Consider the following 27,732-nt stretch of genomic DNA (forward strand, 5'->3'; position numbering starts at 1 on the left):
AGCTTCCGGACTTCACTTCCCAGGAGGCCTCGCGCGCCACCGGAAATGCTGCGAGCCTATAAGAAGGCGAGGCTACGCCCGCCCCTCCGCTTTAGAGTGGCCTTGCCAGCCGGTTGTTCGGGGCGGGTGTCTTCTGCATCTCCTAGGAGCCTCGGGAGCTGTAGCTCCGGCGCCTGGTGGCGAGAGGCGGGTTCCAGCGATCCCGGCTCCACTTCGTCCCTCTGTGGTTAGGGGTGAGAAAGAGTCCGGGCTGTGAGTTCAGGGACCTGGGTTCGAATGCTGGCTCCGCTGCTATCTCGCCACTGTCGCGACCCCCTTGCTCGGCCTCAAGTTTCTCTTTTAGGAAGTGGGCACCTTTATCCGCGCTCTTTCTTCCAAGGTAGTGGTTATAAAGGCACGAAAGCTCTTCAGAGGGCGCAGAAAGACGGAGCTCCTCGCCCCAATTTTCACCCATTGTTAGCTGGGACGAGCAGCCAACAGAGGGGTCAGGGATCACCCCTCGAGTGCCTGGAACGGTTCTTTGGACACCTGAGCCGGACCTGAGCACAGGCTGAAGTCTGGGTCTGTAATTTTTCCGGTGCTAAGGGCGACCTTGTTTACCTACCTCCTTGGCTGGAATATTGAACCCCTCACTCCTGAGTTCCGACTTTAACAGAAGCTACCTTTGAGGATAAGGAATCCTCAGAGCTGAGAGGGAGTGGACCCGAATTCCCGTACCAGCTCTGCCACTTACCTTGGCCAAGTCATTTTCTTGTTTTGGGCCCCAGTGTCACAGTGTTTTTGATTTGTAAGATGAGAGTTTAGGACTTGTATTCTAAATCTGGTCCTGAAGATTCTTAAAGTCCCCCAGTCCATCGGGGAGGGAGAGCAACAACGATTTTCTGCCCTTTCGTTTATTTGTAGTTCTAAATTATGAAAGTAACGCTGTAGAGCCTTTTTCTAAGACTAAGGGGATGGGAACTAGCATTTCTTACCCCTGTACCTGACCTGTTTTAGCTCAGCCGGGAGAATCCTTTTTGTCAAGGAATTAATAATATTTTGCGATGTGAACATTATCTGAAACTCAGGCTTCAGTGTCCATAAATAAATATTACTGGAACACAGCCGTGCTCAGTTGTTAAGATATGTATGTGGCTGCTCTTTCACAGGCAGAATTGATGACATAGTTGTGACAGAGACCATGTGCTCTACAAAACCTAGAATACTGACTACCTGGACCTTTACAGAAGAGTTTGCTGACTCCTGCCTTAGAACAGAGCCTCCTGGGGCTCTGCAAAGTGAGGGCACCCTGGGATCACAGCCCAAACTGACCTCTTAGAACAAATGAGAGGATATTTTCAAGCATTTGCATTGCAGTTTTCACTGCTTATTGTTTGTTTGTTTTTGAGACAGAGTCTAGCTCTGTCACACAGGCTAGAGTGTGGTGGTTCGATCTCGGCTCACTTCTGCCTTCTCCTCCTAGGCTCAAGCCATGCTCCCACCTCAGCCTCCTGAGTAGCTGAGACTACAGGTGCACACCACCAACCCAGCTATTTTTTTTTTTTTTTGTAGAGATGCGGGCTCACTGTTGCCCAGGCTGGCCTGGAACTCCTAGGTATTTATGTATTTATTTATTTTTAGAGTCTATCTCTGTCGCCCAGGCTGCAGTGCAGTGGCGTGATCTTGGCTCACTACAACCTCTGCCTCCTGGGTTCAAGCAATTCTCGTGCCTCAGTCTCCTGAGTAGCTGGGACTACAGGTGCATGCCACCATGCCTGACTAATTTTTGTATTTTTAGTAGAGACAGGGTTTCACCATGTTGGTCAGGCTGGTCTCGAACTCCTGACTTGAGGTAATCCACCTGCCAAGGTCTCCCAAAGTGTTGGGATTACAGATGTGAGCCACTATACCCTGCCTGGAACTCCTGGGTTTAAGTAATCCTCCTGCTTTAGCTTCCCCAAAAAGTGCTGGGTTTACAGGCATGGATCACTGTGCTGGCCCTTCACTGCATTCTTCCTTTTCTCCTGCTTTGCTCTATTTCAGGAAGTAGGAGGGCTTATCTGTATATTGTGAGCAGAGCAATATAACTTTCCAGCTCCCTGTCAGGAAAGTGTGCTCAGGGTCTATTCTAAGTCTATCACAGAGCAGTAAACCAGGACCTCTTCTACAATGTGGCCACAGATCCTTTTGGACGGCATTTACTTTTTCCTTTTGCAAAGGAAAAAAAAACAGTTGTGGAAGTAGATACTGTCAAATGAGTGAGCCTGATGATCAAGATTTCTTATATTTCAGTGAGGGATGGAGAGTGTTTTAGGTGAACATCTGGTGACCTGAAACGTCCTCTGCCCTTGGAGGAATTGAGGGGGCAGTTCTGAGGCTGGGTAGCAAATCTCTGAGTTACACAGTTGAGTCACAAAGCTTCTAGGAAGCTGGTGGCATGATTTTCTCCTGCCAGCTTCAAGGAAACTTTTCCCCCCAGCCCTGGGACCTTCCTTTCTCTTTTTCTTTTTCTTTTTCTTTCTTTCTTTTTTTTTTTTTGAGACAGAGTTTCGTTCTTGTTACCCAGGCTGGAGTGCAATGGCGCGATCTCGGCTCACTGCAACCTCCACCTCCTGGGTTCAGGCAGTTCTCCTGCCTCAGCCTCCTGAGTAGCTGGGATTACAAGCACGCGCCACCAAGCCCAGCTAATTTTTTGTATTTTTAGTAGAGACGGGGTTTCACAATGTTGATCAGGATGGTCTCGATCTCTTGACCTCGTGATCCACCTGCCTCAGCCTCCTAAAGTGCTGGGATTACAGGCGTGAGCTTTTTTTTTTTTTTTTTTTTTTGAGACAGAGTCTTGCTCTCTCGCCCAGGCTAGAGTGCAATGGCATGATCTTGGCTCACTGCAACCTCTGCCTCCTGGGTTCAATAAGCAATTCTCCTGCCTCAGCCTCCCTAGTAGTTGGGATTACAGGCACGTGCCACCACACCCACCTAATTTTTGTTTTTGTTTTTGTTTTTTTTGAGACAGAGTCTCACTCTGTCGCCCAGGCTAGAGTGCAATGGCTCGATCTTGGGTCACTGTAACCTCCGCCTCCTGGGTTCAAGTGATTCTCCTGCCTCAGCCTCCTGAGTAGCTGGGACTACAGGCATGTGCTACTATGCCCAGCTAATTTTTGTATTTTTAGTAGGACAGGGTTTCACCATGTTGGTCAGGCTGGTCTTAGACTCCTGACCTTGTGATCTGCCCACCTCAGCCTCCCAAAGTGCTGGGATTATACTCGTGAGCCACCATGCCCAGCCATTTTTGTATTTTTAGTAGAGATGGGGGTTTCACCATGTTGGCCAGGCTGGTCTTGAACTCTCGACCTCAGGTGATCAGGTGATCCACCTGCCATGGCCTCCCAACATGCTGGTATTGCAGGTGTGAGCAATCCTGACCTCGCCAGACCTTCCTTTCTCAGAGATTACTGCCAACTTGGGTCACTTTGTGAAAGTCTGGCGTCTTTTCCTGATTAGGTGGACTCCTAGCATGGGGAGAGCTGGCATGGCATGGCATGGCATGGCATGGCATGGAGGGCCACTGAGAGGCCTGGGCAGGCAAGAGAAACATGAGCCACAGGTTTTTATTAGCAGTTAGAATCAAGTGCTGTGATGGTAATGACTAAAAATTCTTTTTTTTAAGACGGAGTTTCATTCTCATTGTCCAGGCTGGAGTGCAATGGCACAATCTCAGCTCATTGCAACCTCTGCTTCCCCTGTTCAAGTGATTCTTCTGTCTCAGCCTCCTGAGTAGCTGGGATTACAGGCATGTTCCACCACACCTGGCTAATTTTGTATTTTCAGTAGAGATGGGGTTTCACTATGTTGATCAGGCTGGTCTCCATCTCCTGACCTCAGGTGATCCACCTGTCTCGGCCTCCCAAAGTGCTGGATTACAGGCGTGAGCCACTGTGCCCAGCCAAGTATTCTAATACTTGACTTCTACAATGTGCTACATACATTTACTCACTTGATCTAACAACCTGTGGTTAAGGAAGAAGCATGGGCCTTGAGGCTAAACATAGAAAGGTTTGAAACTCCCTACCCACTCACTGGGTCCTAATGCTGATTACTTAATCTCTATGAGCTTAGTTTTCTCATGGAAAATATGCCTCCCAGGGTTAAGAGGAGTAAATGGGATCTTGTGTCTTCAATTTTTTTTTTTTTTGAGACAAGAGTCTTGCTCTTGTTGTCCAGGCTGGATTGCAGTGGCATGATCTCAGCTCAATGCAACCTCCACCTCCCAAGTTCAAGCAGTTCACCTGTCTCAGCCTCCTGACTAGCTGAGATTACAGGTGCCTGCCACCACACCTGGCTAATTTTTTTTTTTTTTTTCGTATTTTTAGTAGAGACGGGGTTTCATCATAATGGTCAGGCTGGTCTCGAACTCCTGACCTCAGGTGATCTGCCCTCCTTGGCCTCCCAAAGTGCTGGGATTACAGGCGTGAGTCGCCACACCTGGCGGAGTTCGATATTCTTATTGTTCGATTATTCTTATTGCCATGCCTTTCTTGCAGGTGAGTCCTGCAAATGTTAAGTGATTTGCTCAAGGTGCCCATTTTGCAGGAACTGGAGCCCAGGCCAGTTCTCTGAGTCTATCATTAGGGCTAAAGGTGAGCAGTCAAGTGTTTTACCTCCATGGGGGCTATTGGCTATTTCTTCTCTGTTAGCTGGTTCAGCATGAGGGGCCTCAAAGCAGGAAGCCACATTGTTGCCTTCTTGGTGTGAGTCCATGGGACAGGGTGACTCCTTTGAACCCTGGGCCCAAGCTGCTTACATATTAGTTGAAAGCAGGGCCAGTCCTGCAGCTTTGCCTACTTGCCTAGCATTTAAGAGCAACTGCTCAGGGCTTTAAGTATTTGTCATTCCCGAAACCAGGGTTGGTTTCTGGATTTATCAAGGACTTGCGGCAATCTCAAAATAAACCTCTTGCTTTCTAGACCATGAGTTGTTGCTTCCTCTTTTCTTCTCTGGACTTTCCCCAGAGGAAGAGAAAGCAGAAGTCTCAGGCCTGGAGACAGCTGAGGGGCATCACCTGGTTCGAGGCGTGGAGTGTGGGCAGTGGAGTGAAGGCCTGGTTATCTCTCCAATGAGGACTAGCCCCATAGAGCTCACTCTCTGGGGAAGAACTTTTCTGTGGAAGTGGGAGCCCACGGGACTCCTTCCTGTCTAGTGTAACGTGGGGGATTTCCTCTTTTCAGATTGTAATTTTTGCATCCTCATGTTAGAACCCAGAGCCTGGGCATTTCGGTGATTTAGCCTGGCCTTTGATTCCTGTCCCTTTTTTCCTGGGGGGTATGGGATGGTAATTCTTTACCCTCTGATCCTATGAGGGGAGACTAATTCCAGGACTCTGGGCCTTGGCATCTGGGCTTCTCCAGGGTCAGCCACAGCCTTGCGCTTGCTCCTCTGTCTGGGCACTGCCAGGTGCTGGGGTGTGGCCTCAGTCATTGTAAACGAAGATCAGGCCCACTCAGGCATTGAGGCCTCAAGGGGGCGGTGCCTAGGCTGATGCAGGGGAACTGAAGCAAAAAGATTCCATCACACAGGCCAAGAGCAGAATCAGTGTCACCTCCTTTAGCCAGAGTACTGGGTGCACCTGAGCCAGTGGAGACTTGTGACTTCTCCTCCTTCTAGGAGTGCATCATCAGAATGGCGTCAGGATGGTTCTACCTGTCCTGCCTGGTGCTGGGGTCCCTGGGCTCCATGTGCATCCTCTTCACTGTCTACTGGATGCAGTACTGGCATGATGGCTTTGCCTGGAATGGCAGCATCTACATGTTCAACTGGCACCCGGTGCTTATGGTAGCTGGCATGGTGGTATTCTACGGCGGTGGTGAGTAAGAGGTCAGCAAGGGAGGTGGGATAGGGCTCAGGCTGGGCCAACCTGCACTTTCCCTCTCCAAGGCTGGCCTTTGTCAATATTAGGTTTGCGGCTATGGCGGTAGGGTAGGTTGAGCTGTCACTGGACCCAGCTGTCATTTGGGGGAGGAAGTGGTTAAGACTAGGGGCATCTCAGAAGGGTGGCTTCACAGATACTCTAGGGCAGGAGTTGACAAACTTTCTGTAGAGGGTCAGATGATAAATATTGGAGTTTTGCTGGACATGTAATCTGTGTAGCAGCTACTCAGCTCTGCCACTGTATTGTGAGAACACCCTTAGACAACACATAAACACCTGAGTGTGGCTTATATGTTCCAATAAAGCTTTATTTGCAAACATAGGTAGTGAGCTGGATTTGGCCTTTGAGCTGGAGTTTTATAACTCTATCTCTAGAAAACGGGAGATTGAACCCTTTCATGGAATTGCTTGCTCTTCTGGGATCCATCTTTTTTTTTTTCTTTTTTTGAGATAGAATTTCATTCTTATTGCCCAGGCTGGAGTACAATGATGCGATCTCAGCTCACTGCAAACCTCCACCTCCTGGGTTCAGGCCATCGATCTCAGCTCACTGCAAACCTCCACCTCCTGGGTTCAGGCCATTCTCCTGCCTCAGCCTCCTGAGTAGCTGAGATTACAGTTGCTCGCCACCATGCCTAGCTAATTTTTGTTTTTTTGTTTTTTTTTTTTTGAGACAGAATTTCGCTCTTCGCTCTTGTTACCCAGGCTGGAGTGCAATGGCGTGATCTCGGCTCACCTCAACCTCAGCCTCCTGGGTTCAGGCAATTCTCCTGCCTCAGCCTCCTGAGTAGCTGGGATTACAGGCACGCGCCACCGTGCCCAGCTAATTTTTTGTATTTTTAGTAGAGACGGGGTTTTACCATGTTGACCAGGATGGTCTCGATCTCTTGACCTTGTGATCCACCCGCCTCGGCCTCCCAAAGTGCTGGGATTACAGGCATGAGCCACTGCGCCCAGCCTGTATTTTTTAGTAGAGACGAGGTTTCACTATGTTGGTCAGGCTGGTCTGGAACGCCTGACCTCAGGTGATTCACCCGACTCTGCCGCCTCCCAAAGTGCTGGGATTATAGGCGTGAGCCACTGCACCCAGGGTGGGATCCAACTTTGTAATCTTTGCCCCATGCTTTCCAATCTGTGCCTTGGGATCCAGGTGAGCTTCATTTCCCCTACTTGTAAAATGGCAATACTGATGCCATTGATGATAGCAGCTTACCATGTGCAGTTCACATATATCATCCCATTTTGTTCTTACAAGTTTGTAAGGTGGGCTATACTGTTATATCCATTTTACAGATGAGGAAATTGAGAGTTAGAAAGGAGAGGCCAAACAGCTAAGAGACAGCGCCTAGATTTGGACCTGTGTTGCCTGACCTTAGTGCCTGTGTTCTTGACAGCCAGCCTCAGTTGTGACAATTCAGTTTGATGAAATAATGACTGTCACAATGCTTTTTAGCCTAGAAACTGCAAACAAGCTGAATTTATTTTTGTAAAAATAGAATAATGACAGGTCCAAGAAACCTGCTTCCCCGCTCCACGTTTTTTTGTTTGTTTGTTTGTTTGTTTTGTTTTGTTTTTTTTGCGACAGTTTTGCTCTTGTGATCCAAGCTGGAGTGCAATGGCATGATCTCAGCTCACTGCAACCTCCACCACCCAGGTTCAAGCACTTCTGCCTCAGCCTCCCAAGTAGCTGGGATTACAGGCGTGCACCATCATACCCGGCTAATTTTTTGTATTTTTAGTAGAAATGGGGTTTCACCATGTTAGCCAGGCTGGTCTCAAATTCCTGACCTCAGATGATCCTCCCACCTTGGCCTCCCAAAGTGCTGGGATTACAGGTGTGAGCCACTGTGCCTGGCCACTTTTTTTTTTTTTTTTTTTTTTTTTTTTTTTTTAAAGAGACAGGGTTTCCCTCTTTCTCAGGCTAGAGTGCAGTGCCATGACCATAGCTTGCTGCAGCCTTGAACTCTTGGGCTCAAGTGATCCTCCCACCTCAGCCTCCTGAATTGCTGAGAGTACAGGCATGTGCCACCACGCCTGGGTGATTTTTATTTTTATTTTTATTTTTTGTAGAGACAGGATCTTGCTATGTTGCCCAGGCTGGTCTTGAACACCTCCTAAAGTGCTGGCATGAGCCACCATGCCCAGCCCTCCTTCCTTATTAATTCGAATCTATTTATTTATTTATTTATTTATTCATTTCTCTCTGTGGCCCAGGCTGGATTGTAGTGGCATGATCATAACTCACTGTAACCTCAAACTCCTGGCCTCAAGCAGTCCTCCCACTTTGGCTTCCCAAAATGTGCTGGAATTACAGGCATAAGCCACCATGCCCAGCCCCTCCTCCCTACATGGCTGACTATTATCCCACAAATCGTTGGAGGAGAGAAGACGCCAAGGAGTTGATACCAGTGCTCTAGCATTTCCTGTTCCCTTTCTGGGAAGCTGTGTAGGATCCTATCAGGGTTACTCCCTGATGTCTGGACGGGCACGAGGGGAGAGGCTGAGGCCTGGGACCACTCTCTCCTGCAGCATCGCTGGTGTACCGTCTGCCCCAGTCGTGGGTGGGGCCCAAGCTGCCCTGGAAACTCCTCCATGCATCACTGCACCTGATGGCCTTCGTCCTCACTGTTGTGGGGCTGGTTGCTGTCTTTACGTTTCACAACCATGGAAGGATTGCCAACCTCTACACCCTGCACAGCTGGCTGGGCATCACCACCGTCTTCCTCTTTGCCTGCCAGGTGGGTTCTCTCTCCCTCCTCCTCAGGGTTCCCAGAGCCATGAGCTCTGGGTGGGGCTTCACTTGCATGAGCACCAAATATTCCTTCTGCTTATTGCCTGGAGAGAGCCTTGCAGGTTGTATGCTGCTGAATCGACAGTTTATTCAAGGGCTCTGGGAAGTCAGTGGCCTGAACTTACCTTGTCCTTTTATCCTTCCCACTGCCCATCTCTCCTCCCAGAGCCCCCTCTGCTAACTTTGTCATGGCACATACCATGCTGACTCAATCAGCCATCTCACTCCCACTTTCCCCACTCCCACTTTCCCCACTCCCACCTTCCCCACTCCCACCTCTCTGTGAACCAAAAGAATTCTAGAAGTGGTTTCCGTATTCTGATCTCAGGCCTGTGCAAATGTGAAGTTTTATGAGCAAGGACTGGAAGGGAGCAGAGACAAACAAGGCAGTTGGGTTTGCTGGGAGTGGGATGGTAGCTGAGCATGTCATTTACTGTTCTTGTTTCGTGGGTAATAGGCCACAATGAGGAAGCTAGCATGGCGGTGGGCAATGCCTGGCAGTGGGCAATGCCTGGCAGTGGGCAATACCTGGCAGTGGGCAATACCTGGCGGTGGGCAATGCCTGGCGGTGGGGCAATGCCTGGTGGTGGGGCAATGCCGGGTGGGAGGGTGTGAGTTGTGAAAGAAGAGCCAAGGAGATGGGGAGGAGGCGCTGGTGGGGTGGGGTGACTGGATGTGCTGTGGTCACACACAGCACCGTCAGGTGTGTCCTCCCTTTTGTCCACAGTGGTTCCTGGGCTTTGCTGTCTTCCTCCTGCCCTGGGCATCCATGTGGCTGCGCAGCCTCCTAAAACCTATCCACGTCTTTTTTGGAGCCGCCATCCTCTCTCTGTCCATTGCATCCGTCATTTCTGGCATCAATGAGAAGCTTTTCTTCAGTTTGTGAGTGCAGTGGGGTCCCCAACTCTAAGGTGAAGAGGAGGGAATAGGGCCTTCAAAAGACACACCCTATCATCATAGGACTCACCCAAGGGAGGAGAGCTTTTGGGGTTGGGCCCATTCCTGATCTTGAAGTTAACAGAATTGATCTTTCTTTAGGTTGAAATTGGTAAGTCAGCAGCTATGTATTTGAGCATCAGTTTGATTTAGCACCTACTGTGTGAACTGTCCTAAGCACCTTACATTTAATCCTCTCAACTACCCTACCTCATTGGTACTGTTGTCATTGCCATTTTCAATTGAGGGAACAGATTCTGCAATAGGACTGTTCAGGGGGGAAAAAATGAGGGAACAGAGGAGTTATGTAACTTACCCAAGGGCACACAGCCAGTAAGCGGCAGAGCTGGGACTCAGGTTAGGCCGTCTGACTCTAGAGCCTGCATGCCTGGCCACCGCTGTCCATTCTGAGGCAATGGGGTGTAGTGAAAAGCAACTAGGACTTGAGGTCAGACCTCGATTTCAATTTTGGCTTTGCCATTTACTAGTTATGCAACTTTGGGCAAGTTGATTTCATTCCTTTGAGCTTCAGTTTCCTCATGAGTAAAAAGGATTATTACAGCTGGGTGCAGTGGCAGGCATCTGTAGTCTCAGCTACTTGGGAGGCTGAGGTGGAAGTATTATATGAGCCCAGGAGTTTGAGTTGAGCCAGGGCAACATAGCAAGACCCTCTCTATCTCCTCACCCCCACCCCCCGCCACAAGAGACTGCATCTCACTCTGCTGCCTAGGATGGAGAGCAATGGTGTGACCATAGCTCACTGCAGCATCAAACTCCTGAACTCAAGCGATCTTTCCGTTTTAGCCTCCCAAGTAAGCTAGGACTACAGACATATACCATCTTACCCATCTAAGTTTTATTTTTGTAGAGACAGGATCTCACTATGTTGCACAGGCTGGTCTCGAACTCCTGGGATGAAGCAGTCCTCATGCCTTGGCCTCCCAAAGTGCTGGGATTACAAGAGTGAGCCACTGCACCCGGCCCATTTTACAAATATTTGCAGGGACTTAGAAAGGGTGTTACAATTGCAGATCACACGTGGCCCTGGGAAGGTTTTCTCACCCTCTCTTAGTGACATCGAGTCTCCCACTAGACAGAAATAGGTGGAAAAATCTCTCGAGAGCTCACATTGTTTTGTCATCTTCAGGAAAAACAGCACCAAGCCATACTCCAGCCTGCCCAGCGAGGCCGTCTTTGCCAACAGCACTGGGATGCTGGTGGTGGCCTTCGGGCTGCTGGTGCTCTACATCCTTCTGGCTTCATCTTGGAAGCGCCCAGAGCCAGGGATCCTGACCGACAGTCAGGTATGGGTTCCGGTCCCACATTCTAGGGTGGGACAGGGTCAGGTCTAGAGAAGGATCTCCCGGGAAAGGCTCAAGAAGACTAACCCAGTGGCACAGTGGGAAACCAAGTAGCTTGAGGGTGGAGTTAGGGTGGCTGATGGGGAGCACTGGTCCCAAAACAGCCTATCCCAGCAAAACTCTCTGGGGCTCCCTAGGGTCTGTCCATTGAGAGACAGAATTTCCCTCTCAAATTGCTGTGGTTCTGTGAGGTGAAGTGTGGCCTTATCTTCTTCCCCAAGGAAGGGCTTGACTATGCCGAGGGTGTGTGATTTCTCCTTTCCCAGCCTTGGGGCTAGTCTAGTGGGGTGGGTGCTTGAAGGGATGTAGGGAGATGGGGTATGTACCAGGCTCAGGAACTTTGGGGCTTCCCTGAGAGATTTGGTGGCTTGTGTGGGGACCACCCTGCAGGTTGGAGGTCTGTCTGAACAGCTTGGGCCTGGTGTGACTCCTGCATCCTGTCATTAACTCCCGGGCATCTGCCTGTCTTTCCAGCCCCTGCTGCATGATGGGGAGTGAAGCAGCAGGAAGGGGTTCCCAGGAGCTCCTGGTGTTGCAGCCTGTGCTCCTCAGAAGCTCTGCCCTTCCCAGGCTCCCAGCTGGCTTCAGCAGATGACTTTCTTCGAAGTCTGGGCCCAGACTTCTCTCCTGGGTGCTGAGCCTGCCTTCTCCAGCCACTTGCTGCCTGTCTGCTTTTCTTGGTGGCTTTGGCTTCTGCACTCCTTGGCATCAGCTTCTCAGGTCCTCCGTTCACACAAGGTCCTCCTTGCCCTGGCCACTCCTGCTGCTCCTGCCTGAAGAAATCAGACTGATTTCCGCTTAAGACTCCTGAGGGTGTGGTGAAGAGCTAGGACTCACATGCAGTCCACAACATGAACCATGAGGGAGGTGAGGTATCCGTCCGCTTCCCCAACAAAGTCATGCATTTCAGTTAGGCCGCCCCGCCATGGAGCAGGCTTCATCTGCTCTGCCATCCAGCCCCATCTGGATGTGAGGTGGGGTGGAGACATCATGGAGTGATTGCAGGAGAAGCAGGGAGTGGCGGCCCACGCAGCTTCCGCTGAGGAGCTGACTGCTCTGAGCTGTTCTGTTTTGTATTGCTACTCTGAGTCTGCGTGTATTGTGACCGTGCGGCTCTGCCTCTTCCAGCTGCCACTACAGCTGAGGCCTGGATCCCGGCCTTTCCCTGTGACTTACATGCTTGTCACCAGCAGGCAGCCCTGTGAATCCTGGTAACCTGCTCTCCCAAGAACAGAGCCTGTCCCCAGATGTCTCAATAGTAATGAGTAACAGAGGTGGCTGTGGACTTCCTTTACTTCCCCTTGCTGGATCAGGGCCTTCCTGCCTCCTGCTGGGCAGGGCCCCAGCCCCTCTGATCACTCTGCAGCTCATCATGCACCTGATGCCAAAGTTGTGGGGTCCTGTGTGCAACAGAGCCCTGGGAGCCACTGCTTGCCTTCAGAGGGATTCCTTGCTGAGACCCACATTACTTCACCTGCCCCCACCATGGCTGCTTGCCTGGCTCAACCAGAGTTCTGTGCCATGCTGGAGCTGGAGCTGTTGCTCTTCTTCAGAGGAGGAAACGGGGTAGGGAGAGGGAAGGGTCTTGCTTCTCTTCTAAGTGTTGCTGCTGTGGCTTTTTGCCTTCTCCAAAGAAGCCCTGCCAGGTCCCAGGCTCTAGACTGCTGTCCTTAGTAGGCAAGTGAGAAGCCTGGGGTCTGGAGCCCACCTTCTCTCTAGCAGCATTAGCATCCTACTCCTGGAGACATCAGGCCAACTGTCCACCCCAGCTTCACACCGCCAGATGTTGGCAGATGGGCTAATACTGAATGTCTTGATTGGCTGGAGCCTTCAAAGCCACTGGGATGTCCTCCATGCACCTGGGTCCCATGACCAGCTCCCCGTCTCCATAGGGGTAGGCATTTCACTGGTTTTTGAAGCTCGAGTTTCATTAAATATGTTAAGAATCAAAGCTGTCTTTGTCTGTTCAGGCTGCTGTAACAAAAATAAAATAGGCTGGGTGGCTCAAACAACAAGCGTTTATTTCTCACGGTGCTGGAGGCTATAGTCATCTAAGATCAAGGCGCTGGCAAATTTGGTGTGAGGCAAGTGCCAGCTTCCTCAGAGACAGTCTTCTCACCATAACCTCACATGGTGGAAAGGGTGTGAGAGCTCTGGGGCCCCACCCTTATAACCCAGTCACCTCCCAGAGGCCCCACGTCCTAACACTATCATAGTGGGGTGAGCGTTTCAATGCAGGAATCTGGGGGGGTGGGCACAAACGTTCAGTCTCTAATACAGCCCTCTGATGAAATGATGCTGTGGTTAAATGAGTTCTGGCCAATTTGTAAAAGCCCCAGGACATGTCTGACCCTCACAGACCTAAGGAGGGGCCAACCGGAAGGCACTAGAGATCCATGTGATCCTCTGTCTTAATGGAGTCGCATGTGTGGATTCACATGCAGTTCATTTATGTGCCGATGTCCTTGATAGCTAATGGCATATGCTTATCTCACGAGGAAGGAAATTTTTCCTGTTTCATAATCTGGGAAAACAAAACTTAAAAAGGGTAAGTGACTACTGGCTTGAGGTCACCCAGCCAGGAAATGGCAGAGCTGGGATCTACAGGCCACCATCTGAGGTCAGCCTCCTTCCCAGCTGATGGGCACATACCCCTGTGCACTTCGGATACCTTGTGGTCAGGGATGTATGGTACGGCTGACAGACAGGACCCTGGGTAGAGAAGCCCAGCCACTGGGGGAGCCTACAGCCAAATTTGGGCTAAATAGGTGACAGGGGTTTGCAGGGGCAGGAGGCTCTTTCCTGTGATAACCATAACTCCAGTGAGTGAGCACTTGGACCGTGCTGGGCTTCATCTTCATCAGCTCATTTAAATGCTTTCATGTCCCTGTGAGGTGGGTACCGTTCTGATTTTACAGATCCCAAGGGGCTAAAAAATAGGCCTTAGCTCATGTAGCCAGGTTAAAGAAGCAGATTTCAGGTCATGTGTATGAGTCGACAGCCAGTGCCTTTAACCACTCCCTGCCCTACATGCATGCCAGGCATATGCTGTTTGTCTCCACGTGCACAGAGTACCCCTGCTCACCCTGGTGCCATCAGCGATTGCTCTAGAAAGAGACCTGGGGGCAGGCTTGACTGCAGTTTCCTTTTTTTTTAAGACAAGGTCTTGCTCTGTTGCTCAGGCTAGAATGTAGTGGCACAATCACAGCTCACTGCAGCCTCGATCTGGGCCCAAGCCATCCTCCCAACAAGTTAGGACTACTGGCACACACCACCATGCCTGGCTAATTTTGTATTTTTTTTAGTAGAGACAGGGTTTTACCATGTTGCACAGGCTGGTCTTGAGCTCCTGAGTGTAAGGGATCTGCTGCCTTGGCCTTCCAAATTGCTGGGATTGCAGGTGTGAGCCACCACGCCCAGCCTGTCTGCATTTTCTGATCCATAACTGAACCTTAGACCATGATGATTTCTTTTCCTTCTGGTGTCCCAAATGCCCATTTGACTCCTGAGGACCCACTGAATTGTTAATTCAATGCCGAGGAAAGCCTTTCTAGCATTCTTACACCCATCAGGTGTGTGCACTGGAAGGGGGATGGGTGGGGGCCCCATTGGAAGCAGCCCAGCTGAGGAGACCCTGTGTTAGGGGCTCAGGTAATAGAGATCTACCTGGTAGGAGATGGGTCATGATGCCTGTGGCCAGGGCTATGGGCCCCTGGTTCACATGCTTTGGGGAAGGTCCCTCAGAGGAGGCAGTGGCTTTCTTGCTTCCATGTGTTATAGTTTATTAACTTTCTTTTCCACACTCACTGGGGTTAAGGTGCGGAAGGCATTTCACAGAGAGTCTTAAAACCAAATTAGGATTGCCAGGTAAAGGCTGCACAAGGAAAATGCCTTATCTCTGAAGTCCAGAGCTGGCAGGGGAGGGCGGTGTGACCCAGGGACTCTACCCTCCTGCAAAGGGAGAGGGCATACTGGAGAGGCATGGGGACCGACTCTGGCTCACTCTGGGTGTTGTCTGTAGCTCTGGAATCTTGGTGAAGGATTTCCTGCTCAACTTAGAGGGCGGGCCAAGGGGTCCAGGCTGGGGGAAGGTGACGATTGGAAGGCAGAAGGAAGTGACAAAGGCCACCTCAACAAAGCAGTGAGAGGAGCTGAGGCAGAGGGAGACAGTTACACACCCTGGCTCTGTAAGACCTCCAGGATGGCCCGGAGGATGGCAGCAGCTGCCACCGCCCCAGGGTCTGGCTGCTCCAGCCGTGCTGAGCTGATATAACTCGCTCTTCCGGCTCCAGCTTCCATATTCTTGGTGGCCTCGGCTGCAGCTTCAGCACTCTGGGGGATGGATGTGGGAGCAGGTTGAAAGGCAGGCCCCAAGGACTCCTCCTCCCTGTCATGGGCAGAGTGTCTCTGCCATGCAGCCTGGCCCTGGACACTCTTGCTCTGGCTCTGCCAGCACCCTCTGCTCTGTCACCAGGTGGAAAGTCACCTCTCATCTACTTCCAGCAGGGAAAGGGGCCGCCATTCACTGAGGCCCAGGCACTGTGCAGGGCTCTAAGTATTTCCTTAGACACATAACCACCTTCTGAGATAGGTGCTCATCTCCATTGCACAGAGAAGGAAACTGCGGTCCAGGAAGGTGAACTTGCTCAGGGTCACATGGAGACAGGAGTCTGGTGGTTCCAAGCCTGTCTCCCTGGGTGGGGCCCAGCTTCACTTACCTTGACTGCTTTGGTCAGGACTTGGAACAGATCGGCTCCTGGGCTCTTCCAGGCTTGGAGCTCCTGCCTTGCTGCCCACAGAGAATCCAGCTGGACAAGGTGAGGGAAAGGGGGCTGAGTGCAGGCCCTGCCACTGAGGGTGCTCTTTAGGGCTTACAGGCTCAAAAGGAGAAAGGTCTGGGGCCAGAGCCCAAGTACACACCATAGTCCTGTCCCCTGGGGCAGCCTTTCCATATCTGGCAGGGAAAGAAAATGAAAGAGGCTCACTGTAGGGAACCCAGGGAATCACTCTAAGGGTGGGGCTAGGGCCTGGTGGGGAGCAGATGTCACCAACCACCTCCCCCAGCCCAACCCTGGTCTGAGGCACAGGGCTCCAGCTCACTTCCGCATGGCTTCCAGGCCGGCGTCCATGGCAGCAGACCAGGCTGGGAGGCTGGTCTTGGCCTTGAGGGGCTGGGCAGCTGCTGTCAGAAACAGGCCATAGAGCTGGGGAAGATGAGAATGCTGAGCATGTGGTGCTGGCCAGGACCCCAGCTGGCCCAGCCACCTCCCTGTCAGCCCTTCAGCCCCTGGGCACCCACCGCCCCAGATGAGCCTCCCATCTTCTCCAGAAGCAGGACCGACAACTTGGAGAGCAGCTGGGCAGGGCTGGCAGGGGGTGGGCCCTCCTTCAGCCACTCCCGGATCGCTGTAGGCACAAAGAGATAGGAGGAATTCAGAGACCCTCCCTCCATCTCCCTGACTTCCAGCCAGTACCAGTGAAGGCTGGAAGAGGCTGAGAGGAAGGCAGAATGAAGGCTTCCCAAGAGCCCTTACCACATCCAGTGCAGTCTGGAGAGTCGCTGGGCTGTGTAACTGAAAGGGGCCTGAGGAGGCGAGGCCTGCCCCCAGCCCCTCCACCTGACACCCTGTACTCCGCTTCCCGGCCCTGTTTTTTCTCCTTAGCCCTTTGTGCTAACATCCTCTGTGTTTTGCTGGTCTATCTTGTTTACTGTTTGGCTTCCTTATAACATAAGCCATGAGGGCAGTGATTTCTGTCTGCTCTGTTCACTACTGTATCCAGAGTTGAGAGCAATGCCTAGCCCACGGCAGGCACCAAATACCTTTTCCTTGAATGATGCTGGAAGTTAAGAACTTTTCACTGGGCTGGGTAAACTAAGAAAAATAAGGACAACAGAATAAGTTTGCCTTGAGTTACAAGTTATTCACTGTGAAGGATTTCATTTAATTCTAAGATAACAACCTCCTACATTTGTGTTGTTAACAAGGTCCCTGTCGGACAGGCTTGGTGGCTCATGCCTATAATCCCAACACTTTGGGAGGCTGAGGCAGGCAGATGGCTTGAGGTCAGGAGTTTGAGACCAACCTGGCCAATGTGGCGAAACCCTGCCTCCACTAAAAACACAAAAATTAGCCAGCCATAGTGGTGTAATCCCAGCTACTAGGGAGGCTGAAGCAGGAGAAGTGCTTGAACCTGGAGGGCGGAGGTTGCAGTGAGCCGAGATTGCACCACTGCACTCCAGCCTGGGAGACACAGTGAGACTCTGTCTCAAAAAAAAAAAAGAAGGTCCCTGTCTTCAGGAAAACAGGTGAAAGGGGAGCTAGGGTTTTGTGAATGACCTCACTTGACAAAGTCCCTGGCACCAACCTCTGGCTGCACGGCTGTGGGTGGTGCCACAGTCACCGTCGCCAGCAGCCCGGTCCAGGGCATTCAGGTGCTCCTCCAGGCCCAGGAGGGTACTGCACACCCGTTCCAGCACAAGTGCCATCCGCTTCGAGGCTGAGCCTAGAAAGGGAAGACGGTGGGTGCCAGGGGCCCGTCCCGTCCCACCACATACCCCTGAATCCTTTGGGAAGCCTGCCCCTTCCCCAGAAGCAGGGCTTGGTACCTCCTGCAGCAATGGAATCAAGGGCCTCCTGGGGCTCCGCAGGGGCTACCCGGCTCCGCTTCCGCCCAGTAACGGAGACTGCGGCCACGTTAGGCCAGGCTGCTGCTGTGGTTTCAGCATCTAACGGCAGCAAGATAACTCTTTTAGACACGGTTGGCCAGCCAGGGATTCAGGAGGACTTGGACTCCCTCATCCTGGCCCTGGTGGCCTGGCTCTCTCAGCAGCCCTGGAGGAAGGGAGTCCACCTCAAGCATGGACTGAGTGCCTACTGTTTACAGGGGTATGAAGGAAGGGTCCCTGGGGAAAGGGTCAGGCCTATCTGAGGAGGATCCTAACACCAACTCCCCTCCTTGTCCAGTGAGAGCTAGAAAAGGCTGGAGAAGCTTAGAAAGGGCCTTCTTCACAGGCTCCAGAGCTCTGATTGCCACAGTCAGCTCTGATGGGGTCTCCAAGTCTCCCTGGCTGCTTCTGGCCACAAGTAGCCCTGGCTTGGGTGACCCCAGGTTCCAGGTCTCACCTATCAGTTTCAGGAGAGGCTCATCCACCAGCAGGAGGGTGAGAGAAACGCCAGGCATCTCCAGTGCTGACATGAAGGTGCCCACTAGGGCACGGGCAATCTTCACCCCACGGCCCTCTGCAATACCAGAGCGTGGCAGTCCAAGAGGGGAAAATGGGCATCAGGGAAAGAAACATAACAACTGAAAAGCAAGGATGTTGGAAGCTGGGGCCCTGAGGTCGGTAGGGAGATGGCCTGATTTCCTCCTGGCATCCCTTAACCCCACAAATGACCACATTATTCCCTGGAGGTGTCCCCTACATCAGGGCAGATGAGTAATTACAGGTCTCATTTACTCAGTTCATGCTAGGTGCTGGGCACAGTATTGAGTGTCTTACATATGTTTAATCTCACTTAATCCTCACAACAACCCTATAAGGCGGGTACCATTATCATTACCCCGTTTACAGACAAGAAAATGAACAAAGGCTCAAGGTATCCAGCGATTAGGTGGCAGAGAGACGATTTAACTCAGGCTCATCTGACGGCACAGTCCGTGTTCTCTGCCATCACAAGACCCTCCCTCAGCCCTTTTCAAAGGGCTGCAGGGTCCCCTTCCCAGTGCGAGGCTCACCTAGGGAGCGGACAGCAGCGTCGGCTATGATGCCCAGTTCCAGGAATGACAGGCCACCCAGGTTGTTGACCATCATCACAACCGAGGAGCCTGTGGATAGACATGACACCCCAGGTGAGACCCTCTGTCCCGAAGTGGAGGAAGGGTTGGGAGACGGGGTGACAGGCCACCTACCAGGCTGCACAGGCACATGAGATGCGTTGGTGGTGTTTGTCATGTGGTCGAGCATGAGTTTCACAATCTCGTCGGCGGTTGCCATCTGTCAGAGGGAGCCAAGAATGAGCTGCATCTGGGGGATCTTGGCCTTAGGGCGGCCTGTGCCAGGGAGACCACCTACCTTTATCCGGCGCACACCAGCTTCCCCGTGGATCCCTGCGGATAGATGTGGTCAGTGCTGGCCCACTCGAGGCCTGGGGATTTGCTCATCATTTTTATCAAGGACTCACACAGTGCTGGGCACTAGGCAAGGCACTGTAGGCACTGTATAAGTGGGTGGAGGTGGAGGGTGGAAATGGACAGAATAATGAAAAACATGGTCTCTGTTCTATGGGAGCTCATGGCTCGGTGGTGGAGATAGCTTTAACTAGAGGTAGTCAAGGTGGAAGCACAGGGGAGGAAGCAGAAAGCTTTGCGGTCAGGTGATCTTTGAACAGCCCTTGAAAGAAGGTGCATTCTGGCAGGGGCAGGAGGACCTGGGAATGGTGAGCAAAGGCAAGGAGGTGGACAGTGCATAGAGCCCCATGTGGCCAGAGTCCTGAGTATGGACGGCAAAGCAGGTAGAAATCAGGCAGGCTGGGCCTCAAATGCCCAGGTAAAAATACTAAGACCACCTGGGGAGAGGATCAGGTTGACAGCTCTTAGGGTATACAAGGTGGGCAAAGTCCAGGGCCAAGGGGCAGGCAGGGCTGGGATGGGTGGCCACAAGCTTACCCAGGCCCAGCTCCACCTCGTCGCCTGAGAGCTCGAAGGTGGGTTTGGAACCAGGGACGCTGCAGGAGGATAAGCTCACCCCCAGGGTACCTATGAGAAACGAGGCATGAAGGGATGACTATTCTGCTCTCAGCACTGGGTGTCAGGAAGGACAGCAGCAGCATCTCAAAAGCCCTGCCCACAGGCACCCTCTTCTCTGAGAAAGCTTGCCAGACTCTCCACCTCAGCTATGGTACCCAAGGCCACCAGTCCCCAAGCACTCCCCCAGGGATACCTTCCCTCAGCCTCTGGGTAATAACCTGGGGAGCCCCACTAGGCAACCAATAGGAATCTGCTCCTCGTCCCAGGGCTGTTCCAACCTCCCCCACCCTCCTCCCCAACTCCCAGGCCGGCACTCACCCATGGCCTTGGCGACCATGTTCACCTGCTTCGTGATCTCGTCCAGCCCCACACCTGCCTCAGCCAGAGCACCTGCCACCTGCAGACACACAGAGGTAAAAGCCCCAGAGTGGAGGTCATCACTGTACCACGTGGGGTAGAAGACAGGCAGGGCATGAATTTCTTGTTGGGAACAGGGAACCTCAGGATTTCCACACTCAACCTGGCCCATCACATGTAGGGCAGAAGAGCAAACTTCCCTCATTCACAGTCTACCTGCCAGGAATCTTCAAGAATTCCTGTCTGTTGGAGTCAGAAAAGACTTTACAAATGGGGAAATGTGCCCAGAGAGGGGAGGTAACTTGTCCAATGTCACACACCCGGTAGGTGGCCAGTTTCCCAACTCTAGGATTCCAGAGTTCTCGCTCCAATAGCCTTGCTACTGTGGGTCACTTTACGCATCTATCCATTCACCTATCCACCCAATTTTTACCAAGCACCTAGTATATGCTGAAAAGGAAAAAAGGCGACTAAGTCACAGTCCACACCTTTAAGAACTCACAGTCTGGGGAGAGGCTAGGGAAGCAGACACACACAAATTGAAAATGTATGTGAGGTGGTAACTGCAATGATGGAATCCACACTAGGAGGGGCTGCCAGCCAACTCAGGGTAGTGGAGAGATGGACATCAGGGAGAACCTCCCAGGTGGGGAGACATCAGACAGAGCTGGGCTTCTGCAGAATGGTAGGAGTTAGCCAGGCCAAAAGGAGCCAGGACAAGAAAGAATTTTCTGGGCCACAGACACTGCATAAGCAAAGCCAGAGATGAGCCACAGCCTCTCAGGTATGGGAGCTGGCGTGAATGGACCATAAGAGGAAGGTAGGGATGATGGGAGATGAAGGTGGGGAGTCATGGAGCTGGGTGAGGGCTTGTGTTGACTCTAGGCACTCAACAAGGCTTTCAGTGGATGAACACCCTAGTCAGATATACGTTTTAGAAGACACCTCTGGTAGTAGGTGGAGAATGGATGAGGAAGGCCAGAAGGCAGGAAGCAGGTGGGGGACCCCAGTGAGGAGGTGGCTGCAGCCATCAGGCATGAATAGATGACCCCTGAATCAAGGCGAACAAGAGTGGTGGGGTCTGAGGAGGATGTGTGTTATGTACATTTGGGAGCAGAAGTGCCAGGACTGGGCAACTGATTAGGTATGGGAAAGAGAAGGGGACGGGTCTGGGAGAATGCCTGTATCTGGGCTTAGGTAGCTGAGGGGACGGGGGACCTTCTCAGATCAGGGAACACTGGAGAAGTAATTTCTTGGGGAAGGGCTGGAAAGGTCCAGTTACCGGGTGCTGCTAGGCAAGGAAAGGCTGGGAGGGGCTGGCCAGCCTCTGCGTCCTGGGTGGAAGCTCACCTTGTGTATAAGCACTGTGCCACATAGCCCCCTCCGGCCTGCCTTCTTCAGGACAGTGAAGGCGCTGTCGTCCCCAATCACCACCATCTCCACTGGGATGCCTTCAGCCCGGGCCTGCTCCCGGGCCAGGCCAAAGTTCAGCCGATCTCCAGTGTAGTTCTTCACGATGAGGAGGGTCCCCACTGAGGAAGCAGCCGGCAGGGCTCAGTGCGCTTACTGTGCCCTCCCGGCCGCAGCCCCTCCCACACACCAGGTTTACCTGTGCCAGCCTGGGCCACTGCCCTGATGGCTGCCAGGATGCTGCCCACTGCCGGGGAGGTGAAAACAGCTCCAGCGATGACCCCGGTCAGCATCCCCTTCCCTATGAAACCTGGAAGTGGAAGGGGTGGAGTGAGCATGCCAGGTGGACTTGTGCCTGTAGTCATTGGGGCTTCCTACGCTCCTGGGGTCATGGTTTGGTGAGCCCTACTGTGTGCTTGGTGCTCAAAGATCCCCCAGGTCTTCACATGGCTGACTCCTTCTTAGGAAGCACCTTAGAGAGGCCTTCTGTGACCTCCCAGTCTGAAGCAGTCACCCACTCCCTCCCCGGGACTCACTATTCCTTTGACCTGTTTTACTGTCTTTACTAAGTCATGTAGCACCCTCTGAAATGACCTCATTTACTTTTGTGTATACCTGACTATTGTCTATCTCTCCTAAGTAGAATATAAGCTCCTCGAGGGCAGAGATCTTGTCTGTCTGGTTCACTGTGCCCAGTACAGTGCCAGGTATGCAGCGGGCTCATGAGCGTTTGCCGAATGAATGAATGGATTTGCTGAAGGAAGACAGGAAAGGGACAAATGACATGCACCCTAGTCCCTGCCCTCCAGGAGCCCTCAAGGAGAGTTCGCATCCCTGGCTCCTAACAGGAAACAAGCCAGGACAGTCCGTGCTTGGGACATGTCAGGTGAGAATTCAGAAGAGGAATGCTGCTCTAGGTTGGGAGTCAGGAAGCCTTCATGGGAGAAGGGGTTGGTCTGCTGGGCCTGGAGGGTCTGGAAGACTCATGGAATCACCAACTGTCAGGGCTAGAAGGACTTGAGAGATTGTTTGGCCCAAGCTTCGTAGTTTTTTAGATGTAGAAACAGATTCAGAGAGGCCATGACGGGCCCCTGATCCCAGCCAGAGGAGAGGGAGAGTGGGAAGCAGCCCCAGTTCCTGACTCTGGGCTGGGCTCCACCCTGCACCTCATGGCAGCACTGAGGATCATCCAGGAGGCCCTGTCCACTCCACGAGTACCCCCTGCCCCACCCTAGGGTGCTCACCAGCATGGGCAGGCTCATGGCCAGAGCCCCCACCCGACAGCAGTGCCACCCGGCCCTTGAGGCTGTCCAGGTCAGAACGGAGGGCCACACGATGGCCCTGCAGGAGCTGCAGGTTGGGGTTGCAGGCCACCAGGCCAGCAAGGGCGTCATCAGCACAGCCTGACACCGAGTTCACCAGCTTTTTGGAGGTCTGCAGGGGAGGGGTGAGAAGGAGATCAGAGTGTGGTCAGCACAGATGCCCCCATCCTGCCCAGCCACTCTGCTGTGGTGCAGGCCCGCATCCCCCTAAGAACTCTAGGAGCACAGCACTTCCTTGAGTTGGGCGACATCTTATCAGGTAAGTATTTCTGTGAGTTTTCAATAACTTGTGACTTTCTATTCAGTACCAATTTATGAAGTGTCTTGTACCATACCTTCTATTTATCCTGAAAAATGGCTTCAATACAAAGAAAATGGGGGAGGTATTGTCCTCAGCATAAAATATTTTAATAAAGTTGGGGCCCGACACCTCCTTCTGTCAAAGGAAGAAAAGCCCCAGGCTGCGGCTCCTATGCCAGGGGAAGGAGTTGAGCAGGTTCCACAGTCACCGATGCTCCCCTGCTGCTCCAATGCAGGGCAAACATTTCCCCAGCCTCCTGGTGTGCCAGGCCCAGCACTAGGCACTGTGTGTAAAGATAACAACCCAAGAGCAGTGGCTCATGACTGTAATCCCAGCACTTTGGGAGGCTGAGGCAGGCAGATCACTTGAGCCCAAGACTTTGAGACTGGCCTGGGCAACATGATGAAACTCCATCTCTACAAAAAATATGAAAAATAGCTAGGCATGGTGGTGTATGCCTATAGTCCCACTACTCAGAAAGCTGAGGTGGGAGGATCGCTTGAACCTGGGAGGTCATGGCTGCAGTGGGCTGTCATGGTGCCACTGCACTCCAGCCTGGGCGACAGAGTGAGACTCCATCTCAGAAATAAAAAAAGAGGTAACAACACTGTTCCTGCTCTCAATGAAACACAGCAGAGGTCAGCCATGGGCAGGTACTGCTACGTGAGGACTGCATGTGCACCACAGGAGCACAGAGGAGGGGCTGCAGCCTCCTGAGGGTCCTGAAGGTCTCTGTGAAGGATAAGCAGGACCTGGATAGGTAAAAGGGAGCAGGAGGCATGGAGGGGAGGGAAAAGGGAGGCTCTTCCAGCCAGAGGGGGAGCACAAGCCAAGGCCTGGAGTGAATAGTGTGGTGGTGCCAGGAAGTGTGGGTGACCAGCAGGGAGGAGTGGGAAGGAGAGGGCTGGCCACAGGCAGCCTCAGGAGGGGCTGTGGGCAGGTTGGAGGAGGGCTGCTGAGTGGCACCGCCAGGCTTGGCTGAGTGGATACAGGGTGTAGACAGAAGTGAGTAGTGTGGGGGCCAGAATGAAGTGCAGCTTGAGCTCTGCTGTCATGGGGACTTAGGTTCAAATCCCACTTCTGTCTCTCATTAGCTGCAGGAACTCAGGAAAGATAGATCACTGTCATGAGCTGTAATTCTTCCTCTGTAAAATAGGGATTTACTAGAACAGAGTCTATGCCTGTGATATAGTGGAAACTCAATCAAAGGAAGCTACTCTGTTTTTTAAACAGGTTGTGAAAAGCTGGAGCCTGCTGAACAAGGGCTGCAGCCCCTGCCTTTGTCCTGAAGACGGAGGGAGGCTGGGGCCCAAAGTGGACCCAGAGGGCTGGGCTCCCACCGCCACCTGGTGGCCTGGCGGGAGCCTGCAGCTGAGTCAGGTCCTGGCAAGGTGAACTTCCGGCTGTAGCTTCTTCCTGAGCCCACTAGCACCAGGTCCTTTGTACAAAATTTAGCTCTGATGCCTCCCTGCCAACCTGTCCTGTGACTGGCCAGGGCTAAGCCACCTGCTTCAGAGTAGCCTAGGTCTACAGGGAGCAAGAAGAAGAATAAGACTGCTTCCATTTGCCGAGCAGTGACTACAGCCAGGCCCAGTTCTAAGAGTTTTTGAAGGCCGGGCGTGGTGGCTTACGCCTGTAATCCCAGCACTTTGGGAGGCCGAGGTGGGTGGATCACAAGGTCAAGAGATCGAGACCATCTTGGTCAACATGGTGAAACCCCGTCTCTACTAAAAATACAAAAAATTAGCTGGGCACGGTGGCGCGTGCCTGTAATCCCAGCTACTCAGGAGGCTGAGGCAGGAAGAATTGCCTGAACCCAGGAAGCGGAGGTTGAGGTGAGCCGAGATCGCGCCATTGCACTCCAGCCTGTGTAACAAGAGTGAAACTCCGTCTCAAAAAAAAAAAAGAGTTTTTGAGTATGTCTCATTGAATCTTCCCAACAACCTGATGGAGGAAATAGGAGCCCAGTGAGAAAACTGAGGCACAGTTAAACGATTTTGCCCAAGGTCACACAGCCAGCAGGTGTCCATGGTTCCCTTTTGGCCATATCATGCTGCTTTCTCAAGGGGCTGAAGGGAGGTGGAGGGTGACAGAGGTTGCCCTAGAAAGGGCATGGACTTGTGGCCCTCAGTGCCTACCAGGGACTGGAACATACAATGAAGTTGTGAGTTGGCCTCACTCCAAGCCCAGCCTCCAGTACCACCAGCCTCCAAGAAAGTGGCCTGCTCCCCACTTTGATAATGTCTTGCCTGGGATTTTCAATAATCCCTGCACCAGAGCCAGGAGAGGGTTTGGGGACCAGTGCCATCCCTGGTTTCAGTGGCCTGAGAGGATGGAAAAGGAAAGGAAATCACGTGAGGCCTCCAGGACTCTGCTTGACCAACACCTCACAACCACTAGAGATAAGCTTTAGTCTGCTTTACAATGCAGATAAAGAAAATAGGCTCAAGAGGTAAAATCTTCTCTAAAAGGTCATGCAGCTGGTCAGTGGCAGGCTGAAATTTGAATCCAGATATGTTCAAGGCTTGTTTTGCTCCAAATCAGTGGGCCTGGAGCAAAGCCCAGGGACACGGCCAGGCTCCCACACTGTAGATCCCAGCTCCAAACCGGCTGACATAAGCCCCAGGGTTAGGAACAGTCACGTGGTCATTCTTCACGGTTCCTTCTGTGACTGGTACAGTGTCTATTACAGAGCAGGTAACTGTTCTTGTTCTACTCTGAATGCAAGACCCAGATAGGGGGCAGAACGGCTCTAAAGAGACTCAGAGGCTGCAGCCCCAGGCCTGGCTGGGACTAGTGGCCTCTGGGAATGAAGAAAAGCAGGAATCAGGCCCTGGGAGAGAGGATGACCCTCTCTCTTAATCCCTGAGCCTCAGGAGGCAGTAGCATCTCTCGGTCAGGGTGTAAGGAGCTCTAGCATGCCCAAGTGCCCAGGGCTGGGATCCCATTTTGAGACCATGCTGCCCTTCCCCTGCCCCAGCCCTGTATGACTCACCATGGTGGGGAGGCTCTGAAACAAGCCGAGTTCACACCTTTGCACCAAGTTGCCGGAGGATGGACAATCCTGTGTTACCTGTGTCTGAGCACAGTGGAGGCAGCAGCAGCACCTGCAGGAGCGGGTAATGTACAAGCTGCTGAAGGCACTTGCAGCCGACTGGCACAATCACACTTCAATGCCCTAGTAATTAGGGAGCTGCCCCAGACTTCGGTCCAAGTCCAAACTCTAGTACGTGGGCTATGGATGGAGAAGAGTGTGGGGCCGACCAAGGTTCACGCCTGCACTTGGCTGTCGGAAGACAGATCAATCCAAGTCAGGCACAGGGCTGCCTTTATGCCCAGGAACAGCACCTCTACCCACTTCATCACCGAAGAACAGTGACCCTCAGAATAACTATCTTTTACATGGGCATCACATGCAGTGAGAAAGTTAACAAAGCTCTTCACGCGCTTGCTCTCATTGGGCCTGGCACCAAAAGGGTGGGGGATGGGGGGAGCTAGCCAGTTTGTGATCCCATTTTACTTCTGGGAAACACACTAGGAGAGCTCTAGGGACATATCCAAGGTCATACAGGTAAGAGCCAGGACCTAAACCTATGTTTTCCTTTTTCTACAAAGAGTGTGTTTTCACTACTGCCTCCAAAGTCAGGCACAGTCTCTGCTGTGGGAAATGCAAGCTATAAACCACAATGACATTCTGGCTTTCCTCAGTTCAGCCCGGTTCAGTGGCGTGTTGGCCTCTGTGCCTACGTGTGAGTGCACAGTAGGAAGAATCAACATAGCTCTGCACCTAGCTCTGCCTCAGCCTACTTGGGGTTGGGCGGGGGGGGGGGGGGGTTTAGGTAAATCAATTCCTCCTTAAGTCTCAGCTTCCTCATCTGTAAAATGGGGGTTGGCTCCTCTCTGGCATTCTGCAAGTGTGCTAAGCCACGTGGTTCTCCTCTAGTTCCCGGGGAGCCTGTTTGATGCTACCCTGGAGGCTGCAGGGCTGACTGCCCTCCTGGCTCCTTAGGGTTCCCTAAAGAGATGCTGGTTTTGTGTTTGAGGTTCGAATTTGTAGAGCAATAGGGGAACCAATAACATGGGGCGAGCGGAAGAATCAACGCGCAAAAGGGGAGGCGGTGAGCGTCCTGGTGCCCCACGCCGAGTGGTCGTTTTAACGTCAGGGGAGAGCACCGGCTGGATCTGGAGGAACTGGGAGAGTGAAAGGGGAGGTAGGCAAGGTTCTAGGCTGGGATGTGCACAAATCGCGGTCATTTCCCTTCCCTCTCTAGGCCTCCGCAGTCCTTCCCTTTCCAAAAGGAGGAACAGCCCCGAGGGCTCCTGGAGCAACGGAAGGACAGGATGCGGGGAAGGGCGAAAAGCGCGGAACGGGGAAGGGAGTCCGCGGGCGAGCTCCTAGGACACTGGCGCACCTCCCCTGCCGGCTCACGCCCGCATCCGCCACCTCCGAAGGGACCGCGATTTCCCGGGGACCCCCAACAGCGCTCTCTCATCCGGGTCCCGCGGGCGCTGGCGGAAAGAGGCGAGGCGGTGCCTCCGGGGGCGGGGCCTCCTTTGGTTGGCGGCCTCGGGCTTCGGGAGTCCTCCAAGGAGCCAGGTGAA

At 52.6% G+C, this 27,732-nt stretch overlaps 2 protein-coding genes across 6 annotated transcripts; one reads left to right on the forward strand and one right to left on the reverse strand.

Moving 5' to 3' along the window:
- The first annotated feature begins 99 nt into the window (after positions 1–99).
- On the forward strand, positions 100–15,097 carry LOC105718613 (lysosomal membrane ascorbate-dependent ferrireductase CYB561A3). Of its 4 annotated transcripts, none has more exons than XM_012454372.3 (5): positions 100–233; positions 5,641–5,839; positions 8,434–8,642; positions 9,423–9,577; positions 10,779–12,097. In XM_012454372.3, exons 2-5 carry the CDS (start codon positions 5,656–5,658, stop codon positions 10,981–10,983), a joined length of 753 nt encoding a protein of 250 aa, XP_012309795.1. In that variant the 5' UTR covers positions 100–233; positions 5,641–5,655; the 3' UTR covers positions 10,984–12,097. The 4 variants fall into 4 exon arrangements, with proteins under 4 accessions (XP_012309795.1, XP_012309796.1, XP_064220901.1 ...); XM_012454373.3 differs by lacking the exon at positions 100–233 and adding an exon at positions 249–379; XM_064364831.1 differs by lacking the exon at positions 100–233 and adding an exon at positions 12,121–15,097 and having other exon boundaries at positions 2,821–5,839; positions 10,779–10,935.
- TKFC (triokinase and FMN cyclase) lies at positions 12,993–27,631 on the reverse strand. 2 transcript variants are annotated; one of them, XM_012454369.3, is made up of 18 exons: positions 27,543–27,631; positions 26,126–26,237; positions 22,752–22,941; positions 21,707–21,817; positions 21,448–21,629; positions 20,059–20,137; positions 19,660–19,749; positions 19,067–19,101; positions 18,904–18,988; positions 18,730–18,819; positions 18,117–18,233; positions 17,600–17,719; positions 17,359–17,496; positions 16,292–16,398; positions 16,093–16,196; positions 15,913–15,946; positions 15,711–15,800; positions 12,993–15,324 (listed from the first exon to the last, which is right to left on the reverse strand). In XM_012454369.3, exons 2-18 carry the CDS (start codon positions 26,126–26,128, stop codon positions 15,163–15,165), a joined length of 1,737 nt encoding a protein of 578 aa, XP_012309792.2. In that variant the 5' UTR covers positions 26,129–26,237; positions 27,543–27,631; the 3' UTR covers positions 12,993–15,162. The 2 variants fall into 2 exon arrangements, with proteins under 2 accessions (XP_012309792.2, XP_012309791.2); XM_012454368.3 differs by lacking the exon at positions 27,543–27,631 and having other exon boundaries at positions 26,126–26,336.
- Between the last annotated feature and the right edge of the window lie 101 nt (positions 27,632–27,732).

Source organism: Aotus nancymaae, unplaced genomic scaffold (genome assembly GCF_030222135.1).
Source record: "Aotus nancymaae isolate 86718 unplaced genomic scaffold, 86718_ANA_hifiasm-v0.15.2.pri h1tg000059l, whole genome shotgun sequence".
Lineage (NCBI taxonomy): Eukaryota > Metazoa > Chordata > Mammalia > Primates > Aotidae > Aotus > Aotus nancymaae.